Source organism: Canis lupus, chromosome 34 (genome assembly GCF_011100685.1).
Source record: "Canis lupus familiaris isolate Mischka breed German Shepherd chromosome 34, alternate assembly UU_Cfam_GSD_1.0, whole genome shotgun sequence".
NCBI lineage: Eukaryota > Metazoa > Chordata > Mammalia > Carnivora > Canidae > Canis > Canis lupus.
This window is the reverse complement of record NC_049255.1, coordinates 7,478,001-7,491,603: the sequence shown is the minus strand read 5'-3', so window position 1 is coordinate 7,491,603 and position 13,603 is coordinate 7,478,001. Positions and strand designations below refer to the sequence as shown.

General features: G+C 53.1%; 1 protein-coding gene and 1 long non-coding RNA gene across 3 annotated transcripts; both read right to left on the bottom strand.

Annotated features, from left to right (window-relative positions):
- Nucleotides 1-489: 489 nt before the first annotated feature.
- On the bottom strand, nucleotides 490-5,635 carry LOC111093907. Of its 2 annotated transcripts, XR_005383685.1 has the most exons (3): nucleotides 4,369-5,635; nucleotides 3,941-4,014; nucleotides 490-3,763 (listed from the first exon to the last, which is right to left on the bottom strand). It is a non-coding gene; the product is annotated as an uncharacterized LOC111093907 (long non-coding RNA). The 2 variants fall into 2 exon arrangements; XR_005383684.1 differs by having other exon boundaries at nucleotides 490-4,014.
- Nucleotides 5,636-6,227: 592 nt separating this feature from the next.
- MED10 (mediator complex subunit 10) lies at nucleotides 6,228-13,141 on the bottom strand. Its single transcript, XM_038583344.1, has 4 exons — nucleotides 12,949-13,141; nucleotides 11,737-11,820; nucleotides 8,986-9,088; nucleotides 6,228-6,880 (listed from the first exon to the last, which is right to left on the bottom strand). The coding sequence occupies exons 1-4, from the start codon at nucleotides 13,068-13,070 to the stop codon at nucleotides 6,782-6,784; spliced, it is 408 nt and encodes a 135-aa protein (XP_038439272.1). The 5' UTR covers nucleotides 13,071-13,141; the 3' UTR covers nucleotides 6,228-6,781.
- Between the last annotated feature and the right edge of the window lie 462 nt (nucleotides 13,142-13,603).

Sequence of the window (13,603 nt, the reverse complement as noted above, 5' to 3'; positions counted from 1 at the left end):
CCCGTGTGTGTGCTCAGCTGCATAGTGAGACTGGCACCCACCCTCATTATCCTCATGGCTCCCCCCTAAAAACACCCAACAAGACGGCTCTTCTGACCCCATCAGCCTGGGCCCCACCTCGGGCAGCAGCAGTCTGTCCCCGTTCTGTCTGGGATCGCCTGTCTAGGCTGCAAAAGGGCCAAGAACATAACAAGGACCTGAGCTTGGCTTCTCTTAGCGCGCTGGTGCCCTCGAGGAGGTGCTGTGGACCCCCCTCCCCCCCTCCTGCTCTTCCTCCCTCCCCCCTCCTTCCTGTCTTACCCCTCCTTCCCTCCCTGCCGCCCCCTCCTCCTCCTCCCCTCCCCTGCCTCCCCCTCCTTCCGCTCCCTCCCCCTCCTCCTCAGGCCAGTGCTAAGCGCCACTAGCTGGGCATAACGGGCAAAATAATCAGATGGTTGCTCTGGGAACCGAGCCTAGCAATCTCACTGCATAAAATTAACAAAGAAATAATAAAAGTACGTGACTCTTTATTGACGGACCATTACTGGCTGACCGACTGACCAGCTAGCACGTCCCAAGCATGCAGAGTAAACAGGTGTGTCCCAGAGTGGCCACCGTTAACACAGCACCAGAGCCAGCGGCTTCAACTACCGGTGTCCCTCCTCAGCGTTCTGGAGGCTAGAAGTGGGCGATCAGGGTGCTGGCCAGGTCGGGATGGGTGAGAGCCCTGGTCCAGGTGTAAACAGCCACCGTCCCGCCCCCGGCCCCCCACCGTGCCCCCATGTGGCCTTTCCTCAGGGAGTGCATGTGCAGAGACCTGGCCCTCCCGCCTCCTCTTCCTCTTCCTCCTCCGGTGCCATCGACCTCACTCATTGTAGATACCCCCTCACAGTCACAGCAGTGGTGAGGCCGTGTGAATTAGGAGGGGGTCACAGCTCAGTGCACATGCATTGTCTGTGTATGCATACGTGTGTGTACACAGCACTCACAACACGTCCTGCAGCATAGAAACACGTGCCGGGCACACACATCTACATCAGTCTGTTGTATTGACAGGAATCTCATTATTACCCTATCTCCCTCTAATACTTAGAGGCCCCCACCTCAAGTTACAGATCTGGGCCTGGAGCACCAAAGGGGGTTCCTTGAGGTCCCCACTGTCTGCCTGGCTCTTCCGCAGCCAGGACAGATGCGGTCTTCCAGACAGGACTGCTGACTACTGACTGACACCTGCAACCCTGTTCCGGCCCCTTCTGAACCATTGTCCTAGGGCATTCCCCCCACACCATAAACCTGCAGGCCTGGGGGACTCTGGATGTGCCAGGCAATCAGAGCCCCTGCAAACGCCCTGCACAGGCCACCACCAATGTCCCCACCGCCCTGGCCCTGCACTCCTCCGTGTGAGCAGTGGGAACATTTCCGAGTCTCGCTGTGGCCATGTCTACCCCCTGCCCACCCCGTCCCTTGCAGGGCTCTGGTCCCCTCCCCTGGGTCCTCTCGGCACAGACTCCCCACCCAGGCCCAAACCCAGCCTGAGACTTCCCGGGTGACTGCCTTCGGTCCTGGGTTCACTATCCCTCCGAGTGGGAACAAGAAGCCTCAGGAACTTGATTTGAGGATGATCAACACTGGCTACCATCACCGCCCTGCAGGCTTGGGGTGAAACCGCAGCACGTTTCCTCCGTGGAGTCAGCGACCACTTGCAGTAAAGCTCCCAAAGTTGGGGGCAGCCAGAGCCCCTCCACAGTGAGTTTGGGCACCAAGCCCTCTGCCTCAAAAGCCTGGCACTATGGGGAGGCCCACTGTGGGATGGGCTGGGTCACCTACAGACCAAGGCCCCCACCAGGAGGCTCCCGATGGGATGGGGCAGGGGGTCCAGAGAATGCCTCCAAATGGTTCAGCTCCAGGACCCCGAACCATAAGGATCTCATTTCTTTTGGAGGAATCATTTTTTAAGTCCAAATTCGGTTCTCAAGGACACATGGTGAAAACAAACCCACCCCGTGGGAAGATGGGGAGGAAAGGGCTGGCCGCCTTCCTCCTCTGCCTGCCACAGATTCTTGCTCTGTGGTTTGGAGGCTGAGAGTATGTTGATTCTGTGATAGAGCCTTGTCTGCTCCAGGGTGCCCAGATTAGAAATCGGCTTCAGGACGGAGCTGTTCCCTGTTTTGTCTGCTTGGGACCCACATGGTTCCCAACACAGGTGGCTCTCCCTCCCAGCTCCACGGAGACAGGATGCAATCTGCATGTGCACGCACAGAAGGCCGGCGTGCAGGCCAAGTGGTGAGGAAGCAAGGACTCGGTGCTACACAGGGCCCTCGAAGAAGAAGTGTCCTCTGCCCATACTTCTAACGTGTGCTACAATTAAATGCACATGTGTGTCCCATTTGTGTTCGCAGTACACTTAGCAAAAAAAAAAAAAAGAAAAAACCCACTTTAAATGTTTGCTTTTGGAGACCATATTCCTATGAAGAAAGGATCAGAGAGACCTTATGTGTCACAAGCCACCAGAAACTGTCCTCACAGCTCCGGACAAACTTAGGGAAGCTCAGCATGCAAATGAGGAAGCACAGCTTTGGTCACTTCTCACCACCCTTGCTCTCATGAAACTCCAACATGAGCCTCTGCAGCACCGCCTTAGGGGCCCAGAGGGTCCTCCGCGAGCCTCCCTCCCCACACTCCTCAAGGCCGCAGCTGGGGTCCAGCCGCCCAGGGCACTGCCAGTTCTCAATGACCTGCCTTTTTTTTTTTTTTTTCAGCACCATGTCTTTTTCTTTTTTTTTTTTTCCAAAGTAGAAAAGGATCTTAATGGGAGAAGGAGAGAAGGAAGAGGACAAGCGTTCTGTCTCTACCTGGACACACTTCACGGACTTTACCAGCCCTCGATCTTAAACTCTCAACTCATGGCCAGCATCCCCGGGAAGAGGGGCTCAGACAGTCAGGTGGGCAGCAGCAGCCGGGCTTTGCACAGATCTGGGGGTACAGATACAGCAGCCCCCAGCAGCAAAGCCTGGACACAGTGTGGGGGGACTGGGAGCTCCCAGAAAGGTGTGTCCATGCAGACCCTGTGAATGTCATCTTCTTTCCAAACAGTCTGTGGATGCAATCAACATTCACAAGATGAGAACATCCTGGATGGTCAAGGGGGTAGAGGTGCAGGGAGGGGCCCCTAAGTCTGGCAACAAACATCATTGTGAGAGACACAGTGGAGAGACACGTGACAGAGCCTGGGGACAGGGGTTTGCAGCCTCAGGGAATAGTTGGGAGTTAGCCAGCAGAAACCGGATGACTCAGAAAGGACCCTCCCAAGAGCGGGTGGCCCTGCCGGCACCTTCTGGTCTCTGGAACCATAAGCTGAATTTCCAGTGGTTTACACCAGTCAGTCAGGGCAGCCAGAGAGAGCGCCCGGGAGCAGCAGATGTTCTGGAGCAGGTGTGTGCACTTAGGCAGCCCTTCCCACTCCCAGAACCCCTCCTCACGGCCTTGTCCTGTCCCTGGAGATCCCTCAGCCCCCCTTGGGTCTCCACGGAGAAACAGATGAAAATCCTCAGACGTTAATACAGATATTAGGTCTTGGGATGCGTCTGTTTCACAGGCTTACCTCCTTTTGCTGTGCTTCACTTTATCCTGCTTCTTGCAAAGGGGGTGTTCGTGGCAACCCCATGTCCAGCAAGTCTCTCCGCACCATTTCCCCAAAAGCATTTGTTCACTTTGTCTCTGCGTCCCGTTTTGGTCATCTTCACAGTACTTCAAACTTGTTTATTATTCTGTTTGTTACAGCAATCTAGGATCGGTGAGTGTGAGTTGCTGGAAGCTCAAATGATGGTCGGCATTTTTGAGCAATAAGGGATCTTTTCATGGTCTGAATGTCATTTTTTTAGGTGGAATGCTACTGCACACTTAATAAGCTGCAGTATAGTGTAAACATAACTTTTATACACCAGGAAGGCAAGGAACTTACTTGACTGGCTTTCTTGCAGTACTTGCTTCCCTGAAGTGGTCTGGAGCCCAACCTGCCACGTGTCCACGATGCACCTGAGCATCCAAAAAGATGGACACTCTACTTCTGCATAAAAGTGGGCTTCAGTTTGGTTTGGTTTTCTCAACTAGAGAGGCAGCACCACTGCCCAGAACAGTGGTTTAAAGCCCTGGTCCAGCCTCGTGGTGGAAGATACAAGTACGCATCACCACAAACTACTGGGCTTCCGGGTTGGTGGGTTGATCCGTCTGGGAAGTGGGTGGGGAGAAGAGCTTAAAATCGAAGAAGGAACTAGCATTCGGTGGGGGGGGGGGGCGGGGTCCATGGGTAGGCAAGACACAGAAAAAAGGCAATCACGGTATGGTAGGTACTGTACCGGGAGTCATCCACGGATTATCGTTTTAACTGACCTGAGGCCCTTGAGAGCAGCCAAGGCCAAGCGAGGGGAGAGTGAGCTGGGGTGGACGCATCCTGAGTCTGATGTGGGGTCCTGGACCTCCAGGTGGAGAAGTCCAGGAGACGTGGGAGTCAGATCAAGGTCACACCTCCATCGAGTTTGCAGCACGGCTGCCTGCAGGCCCTCTGATGCTCCATATCACAGCATCCCAAGCTGCAATACCTATACCTCCTGGGGATCCACTCGGGTGCCTGTGGTGTCACATACACGTAAGAGAGTGAAGGGTTCTGACATCGTCCACCCATACACCCCAACAGGAAAGCTGCTCCCAAGGAGACTGGTGAACCATCCACGGTGACCTGCCCAACCCCGGGGCTGTGTACTTACTACCCCCGGCTCCCGGACAAGCATCCCAACTCACAGCGACCTGTTCATCCCAAGGGTCAGACACACGTATGAAACGGCCCAAGGCCATGGATGATTCCTAGGCCCAGCTATGCAGAACAGCACCCTGCTGCCGGCTATATCTTGCAAGCCTCAGAGCCTCTGGACCCACCAGGCAGCAGTGCAGAGGAGCAGAAAAAACCCGTGCCAGGAGGCTGGGAGACCACCAAGACCCGGGAGTCATGGCATCACGTTCTGGGACCCGGACTGAGGGTCTAGGGCAACTGGCTACTAATTTACTGTGAAGCGATGTCTTACCAGCAGTGGCGTGGACAGTCGGCCAACACCCAACTCACAGCTCTGCCATTCAGCCTCCCTGCACCCCAGCTCCCGACTCTGAAATCCACAGCTCAGGGGGCCATGGAGAGGGTCAGCTGAGTGACCCACAGGGACCGGGGTATGGGAAGCACTTGGTAAGCCGGGCCCCCCAGTCTTGTGCAATGGCTGCCAGTCAGGGTGGTTGGAGGCTCCAGGACCTATATGGGACTCGAAGCACCGCTCACCTAGACTGGCCCCCAGGGTGGGACTTTCCCAGGGTAGTTCGGCAGAATCAAACTGCTAACAATGTGGTAGCAACTTCCTGAGGAGCTTGGCCCCTGACCCTGGGCAAGTGAGGCTGCCTTGGGAAGCAAAGATCGTTAGATCTAGACCAGGCCAGGGATGCACACTGACCATGCAGGTTCCTGGGCCCAGCCTAACGCCTCTGACGCCACAGGACCCAATTTCTTTTTTATGAGAGAGTGAACAAGGGAAAGAGAGAAAGAGAGAGAGAGAGAGAGAGAGAGAGAGAGAGAGAGAGAGAGAGGAAGGCGGGGAGGCACAGAAGGAGAGAGAGAATCTCAAGCAGATTCTACTATGCACAGTGCAGAGCCCAACACAGGGCTCAATCTCACAACCCCGAGATCACGACCTGAGCCAAAATCAAGTGTCAGACGCTTAACCACCTGAGCCAGCCAGGTGCACCAAGACCTGCTTTCTAATAACTGGGTCCAGGTCACCCTGCTGCCGGTGGTCTGCGGTGGTCTGCAGGTTATCCCTGACAACGGCTGCCCTACGCCTGGGACCCAGCGCATGCCTGGATCACAGCCCACGCCACCCCGAGGGCACCAGGAACACAGGCTCCCAGGGCCGCTGGGCCAGGAGCAGGCAGCTGGCCCCCATGGTGTGCAGCCCCTGTGGTGGGACACGCAGCCCCGGGGGGTGCTTCCCTAGCGCCCATGCACCACCTTGTTCACGTGGGCACCGCCCTCTACAAGACCCGAGAGCCACTACAGGGGAACAGCCTTTGGCTTTAGCTCTTCCTGCCTGAATACCCGCAGAACAAATTTTATGAATATTATTCACACTTTGAGGAAGTAATAATTAACTGTTCACAAGATACACTGTAGTATACTATAAAACGTTATAAAAATAATTACATGGAATAAATCCTATAAAGACGTAAAGGTTTTATTATATGCTTCTAATTGAAATCCGTGTAAACAGTTACATTGAACACATTCTTTATGCACCATACTTGAAAACACAAAACATCAACCTAAAATACTTCTCAGATTAAGCCAATTTTTCTTTTTTAACTTTTCCTTTTTTTTTCTTAAACTTTCTTTGACATCATAATAAAATAAAAAGAACAGCACATAAAAATAAAACCATTAGGTAGAATTTTTAAAAATTTAGTTTACCTATCATACTTAACATTCCCAAGACTACTGCCAAGAAGAATCAGATGCATCACACTCAAAGACGCGCGCTCCCCGGCCAATTAAGAACTTGAAGACCGAACAGATGCACGTCAGGGACAGAGGGGCAGCCAGGGCACAGCTCTGCAAGCCCTCCAGGCCCCGCCCCGCCATCCCCCAAGGCCAAGGACAGGGACAGGGAGGCTGGAGGACATCGGTGCTGCTGTCAGACACAGCCTGCCTGAAGGTCACAGCGACTCACACCTGAGACCAGGAGGGTCTTCGGACAGCAGGACGATGAAGTTAGGAAGGGGCGTGGTCCTCCCCTCGGATGCTTCGATACTTAGCCATGTCTTCAGGAAATACTTTAGAAAGTTCTTGAATCAACAGGCTTTTAAATTTCTAAGAAGAAAAACATACAACATCAAAAGATCTTTGTGACCCATCACCCAAGTGAAAAACACTCCCCACCCCCAGAGCCTCAAACTCAGCATAAAGTGTGCTTCCCTCCCTGCAAGCGGCGGTTCCCACGCAGCCTACTCAGCTCCTGTGGAGGTGACACTTGGGAGACGGGCTGCCAGCACCTGCTTGCGAACTTGGAACCATGTCACAGGTATGTTATAAACTATCTGAAGGAGTGCTCGGTCCAACACAAAATAAACACTTCAGACAGAGAAAGCCTCTCTCCTAAGTGCCAGCCACACAGGTGGAAATGATTTTTGCAGACAACACACGTAACAGGCATCTTCAAATAATATTTAATGAAGCAATTATTAACTCAAACCACAACAAACTCACTGTGTGCAAACAGCCTGATCAAAGCTTTCCGAGCACCTGGAAACCTGTCTACTCCAAATGCTGCAGCTTCTTGATCCTACTTATCAGCATAACATTTGTTTGAAGCCGATCTTACAAGAGCAGCTAAGTATCTGCCAGTGCCTCAAAGTCTTCGCAGAAGTCATACTGAAAAGCAGCACTACGGGTATGAGCAAAGACACAGCACATAAGACATCCTCCAGAGACACTGAGCCTAGACACAACCACCAGTAAGCTGCATCTTTCAGAAGCTTAAATATGTGGTCCAATGGACCACAGAACTGTGCCACAAGACCTGTGCAGACCCCAGGTGACACAGACCACCACTGAGCACCACACAGACGCCCACTGAAGGCGATGGTCCCCGTGGTCACTGCTAGCAGGAGCCCCTGCACCGGGCCCGCAGCCTGTGTGTCAGAGGGATTTCTACTCACACACACAACAGTATAATCAGGGCCCCCTATCAATTAAGGTGGTATCTCCCCAGGGTGATGCCAAGTTCAACAGCAACTGGTCCCCAAGTGACAAAACAGAAAAGCAGCTGTGGGCACCCCAGCAACCCTCACAGCACCCGAACCTCAGGACGGATCACTTGGGAGGGGATGGAAGCCCTGCAACCCCAGGGCAGCAGGTGACAGACACGTCATGGACACAGCCTCTCTGCTCATTCCCCTCACTTGGCCAGTGCGTCCTCTGAGCCTGGGGCATCAGCAGGATGAGCACACTTGTGTCCCGAGGTCCTGGAGCCGGAGCTGCCTCAGAGACAGAACAGAGGGAAGAAGAAGGAGCATCCTCATCAGGCACTCTCAACGGAGATGCTTTAGGAAAGGCTGGTCTACAAGGCCTCTCCAAGGGGGTGACACAGGCTGAGCCCAAAGGACAGTCGGTGTCCAGAGACATGCTAGCGTTCTACGTGGAGAAGACCACATGAGAAGGACCCACAAGGTGAGGGGTCTGGGGGATTCCTGGCGACAGACTCGAGCCCTGGGGGTCCATGTGGATAAGAGTGCAGGCGGAAAGGTGGGAGGGCACACAGTACCAGGCCACTGCATATGGGGCCACTACAGCGATGGCACCGGGCACCAAAGAAAAAACCATCATCCCGCCCCCCCAATCAGAACCACAGCTCAGTCAATTCAAGTTAAAAAAAAAAAAAAAAAAAGAAAAGAAAGAAAAAAACCCCAAGACCCCTACCCCTACATATTTCATGTTCGAGATGCATAGTGTTTTCTAGCTCTCATCAAAGCAAAGAAACACACAGAGCAAACTCTCTGGAGAACTGCAGGACGCGGGACAGGGTCCAAAGGAGTCTGGAGTTAGAGTCTGGAGTCAGGTGCAGGAGACAAGCACTGGACACACACAGGGAACCCTCTAAATCCCGGAACCGTAACTCCAGGAAATGGCCTAGCAAAGAAAGCAAAAAGCACTGAAGTGCAAACATGAGACACTGAAGCCTTATAAACGTGAACAGCTAGCCACGGCAGCTACCCGGGACCCCCTCACAGTAAGGCGACCACGCCGCTGCCCTGCGTCTGCCGGAGAGGCACTTCGCTTACCGCCTGCTCACACCGAAACCTCAGCCGCGTAACTGTGTGAACTAGTTTACATTTTACCAAGTACGGAGAAGACGCCAAGGTCTGTTAGCCAAACGTGCTTTGTAAGTATTTATCTTTTGCTTCCAAGATCCCTACCTTCATGGTGTCGATCTTGCCTTTGACTTGCTCATTCTTGGCCAGAGCCCTCTCCAGGCACTCTTTGGTGTAGAGCTGGGGGTTTCGTCCTTGATCTATGTATCTGGAAACATGAAACATCTCAATTAACAGACTCATGGTTGATACCTAGTCTCACAGTTTTCTGATTGGAGGAAAAGAGTTAGGTCTGTATAACTGCACACGGCCTTGTTTAGATAAAATGGCATCCGGGCACCACGTGAATCAGGATTCTTTCATTTATGCAAGTATAGATCATGTGATCTCATATTACTTTTAATAAAGTAACACACAAAATCAAGTCATAACCATGTATAAATCAAGCAAGCTTTGTAACCCTACCATTTTACGTTAGCATCTGTGCTTTTCAAAAGGTTTCGTGGCCAGTATCCTTGATCCTCACAATAACCTGTAAGGTCAGGCAGCTCTTGACGGGAGAGACCTAATGTGTCCAGGGAGGCGGGCAAGACACAGCCTCTGCTCCAGGTGTACCCCCTGGGTCCCTGGGGGAACCCCTTGTAGAGGAGCCTGGGGCCTGCTGGAGGGAGCAGGGAGCTGCAAGCAGGACAGCCCCTCCTCCTCCCCCAAGACTGTTTACACTCTGGTCCACCACTGTAGGAGGGCAGGACCCTGACATACTACTTGCCTAACTACAGCCAAGTCACATGAATTTAACACAGAGATTCTTTCCATGAATTCCTAAACTATAAAATTGTTTTAGAAATTTTTGATATTTGTCCCCAAAATGTCTTCATTACCCCACAGACTTCATCATGCATACTGCCTAGATGAATATCCACATTTATCACCAGTGGGCCACCTGCCTGCTTCTGTACCTTACAGACTTTCCTATCCTTTGGCTAAATTCAATTATTCATCACCAAGAAAAAGAAATCACCACTACCAAAGTCCAGTTTATGCTACAGTAGAAAAAAAAAAAAATCATCACTTTATATCAAAAATACTGTTAAGTTACTGTTAATGGTGTAAAAATTGGTCTATAATTATAACAAATAACAAAAAAAATAAATAAATAAACCACATGTTCCAGAAATTCCATTTTATTGCAATGTGTTTGAAATGATGGAATGAAAGCAGCAAAATTATGATTAATGCTAAACAAAATATATCCATTTCTGAAGAAAACACCCAACAGGCTCAAGTGTCCTAAACAAATAACCGTCTCAACAGCAACATCGGGGCTGGGCTTTTTCTAGGGCCCAAGGGCTAAGTGCCACTCTGCCAGTACATCAACCTCAAGTCCTGGACAGGACGAGGACTACAGTTTTATCTCTGCTATCGTCAGTGTGTCCCAAAGTATGTGCTGCCAAGGCCACTAAGGACCTGGAAATGGCTCCTGCGTTGTGCACATCGATGGACAGTTTGCATCTGCGGCTTACCAGGGCTCCGAGGCCAGCCTAGTCCTAATCCCCCCGATGAACCTAACCCCTTCTGCCCACTGGCTGTGCCTACAGCTGTGGTTCTGGTGGCCCAGGCTGCACTGCCTGCTGTCCCACAATCTTTCCTCAACCCTCTTTCTCTCACTTGCCCTTCAGAGGCACCTGGCGTGTCTTGACATCCATCCTATACGTTCAAGGCCAGAGCTGCACTACTCAGAATACCCAAGGAAGGCTAAGAGCCTCCACCTGCACACACTCCTCAGGCAGGCAGCCACCGTCCAGGGTCTAGAGCTGTCCATATGCACGAGACCTTCACTCCCACCTGACCCCGGAGAGCTCGGTGGGCCAACAGAACACGTTGAGGACACGCAACATCGCCGCCAGCAGGTGAGGACAGAGCCGAGACTAGAAAGAATGCAGCCTATGTGTCCTGGGGGCAGGCAGATGCTAAGCTGTGCTGTAACTAGGACTCAAATCTCTGACCCTCTGGGAGGTAAGATGATGACCTTTCCCTTTACTGTTCCAGGAAATCTGGTGACTTACATTGCAATTCTAAAGCAAAAAGGACTAGCATGCTCTTGCTCTTGCCATTCCAAGCCCACTCCGCCTCCAGATAGAGAGAGAGAGAGAGGCGCCACTTGGCAATGAGACAACAGTGCTGGCCGAGGAAGGACAAGTCCAGAATTTTATACACTTAGTAGCCAAACAGCCCACTGTGGTTACTTAGCAGTTCTTTCACCTGGGAAACCAGTGTGACAAAACCTGAACCAAACAAGCCAGAAAATTCCATTTCCTGGAAGCATTCTCTGGGCCACGACTGTGAGAGGCACACACCACTCTCCCCCCAGCAGACAGTGAATGGCCTTCCCAAATTTCCTTGGCCTAAGAACCTTTTCCCCCCAACAAAAGAGCAAATCCTTACCATCTCCTAAAATGAGCACTCCCAGTGTAGTTTGGAAGACACCACACTAAAGTACTTCTCAGGCTGTTTCTACCTAGAATTTTTTAATTCATAATAAAGCCCACCTAAGACTTTCTGCCTCTCAAGAAAAAAAAAAGTGATATGCCTGCCCGTTTTGTCTAAGCAGGACTTGGGGAGCCTATGATGTTTTCTGCACATTTAATAACTCTTTATTCATTCTATTTCTTTTGAATTTTTAATCCTATTAAAACATAAGCTCCCTGAGAGCAGGTGTTTTTGTCTATTTTCTTTCCTGGCTTATCCCCAGCACCTAGGATGTGCTTGCCACAAACAGGCTCTTAAATACCAGTGGTTGAAGGCGTCATTATAACACAATAAAACAAGAGTTATACTCAAATTAAGAATACTTACTCAAAAACTTCTAAAGGCACAGTAATGTCATGAAGCTGCTGCCTGCACTTATCAATATCCTGTAAGCCAGTAACGATAAAATTCCTGAGGGAAAAGGCAAAAATAGAACATGTGGTTAATTCAGATGACAGCAGGAACACCACCCAGCTGGCCGGGGTGAGCTCCAGGCCAGAGTTCCTTACACACGAAGGCGAGTAGCTTTACAGTTAGCTACAGAATTCCAGGAAGGCTTTGGAACTAGAGAATACCCTTAGATATCCAATTCTCTTCTAAAGTAGAGACTGCCAGTTTTGGGTGATAAAAACCACCCCTTCAGAGAATCTGATGAAAAACATCAATCTTCTCTCAAAGACAACGTGCAGCTGGTTTTGTGCGCAGCAGACTCCCGAGGAAGAACCCACCCTCCGATCCCGGAGGAGAAAGCCATCCCCCACCTGGTTTAATTTCTGCTCCCCTCTGGAGCTTAAGAGATCACCAGGCTAGTCCCCCAGCCCTGGGTTTTGTAAGGCTGCGCTGCACTTATGTTTGATGTCTGTAGCCCCTAGAAAGCTAGAGCCCTTCTGCAGCATTCCTTCTGTGTGTGTGTGTGTGTGTGTGTCCCGTCCACCCCAGGGCCTAGCACCAAGCACCAGCACAGGACTGCTGCCAAAGAAGTTCCTAAGCGGTCTGCACCGTTTCTCGCCACCCTCCCCCTTCCAGTTCCACCACATCCAGACCTCGGCAGCAGGTGGTTCACAACCTTCTCCTTCCTGGGTGCAGTTTGGAGCACCCCGTGAAGTCCGCCTCCCCTCTGGGGACAGGGCCTGGACTCCCCAGAAGGGCCGGGGAGAAAACTGGGAAGGAGTCACGGCAGCCAGGGCAGGCTTTGATGACTTTGATGACTGTGTGGCCCTGACGACGTGTCCAAACGGGCCCTCGAGATAAAGTTCCAGCAAAACGGAGCGGGAGGGGGGCGGGCCCAAGTCCAGAGGAGGGCGGCAGAGAGGGGCGGCTCTCAGGTCAGACCCCGGCTCCCCACCGGCCCCCTGGCTCCCTGGCCCCCACCACCGCCAGGCTCCCGGGCCCCCACCCCCAGGATCCCCGGCTCCCAGGATCCCCGGCTCCCCACCCCCCACCCGGCTCCCAGGATCCCCACCCGGCTCCCAAGCCCCGGCTCCCCACCCCCAGGATCCCCGGCTGCCGTCGACGCCGGCGGACTCGGCCGCCACTCACAGCTTCTGGTTGAGCCCGGCCTGGCTGCTAGGCTGGAAGTCACTGACGATGATGCCGAGCTGCCGGATGTTCTCCACGAACTTCTCCAGGTGCTCCTCCAGGTGGTCGAACTTCTCCGCCATGGCCCCGCAGCAAACACCGCCCGCGCCTGGTCCCGCTCCGCCGCTTCCTGCTTCCGCCGGGGCCTGCCGCCACTTCCGTTTCCTCTGGCGGCGGGAGGCGGGGCCTGGGGCGGGCGGGGCGGGGCCTGGGGCGGGCGGGGCGGGGCCTGGGGCGGGCGGGGCGGGGCCGACCCTTGGGGGCGTGGTCCTGGGCCTGGCGCGCTGCGGGGGCGGGGCCTGCGGGCGGGGCCCCGCCCAGCAGCCCGGAGCGCCCAGGTGAGTGGGGTCTGCCAGGTGTCTGTCCTCAGGCTGCCCTGCGAGCTCCAGGGGCCACCGAGAGCCGGCGGCGGGAACCTGCGGGGCTTCGTTCCGCCTCCGCTAGGCCTGGGCAAGTTCCCTGGTCTCGAGCCCTCGTTCTCGTCCATGAAACTGGAAGGAGTGCAGACGTGTACTTGACCTTAGCCTGGCTCAGAAGGAAGCACAGCAGGCAGGGCTTGGAAAAGGTAGCTTATCCCCACGAGGAAAATGACTTATTTTTTCCTGAATACACAAAT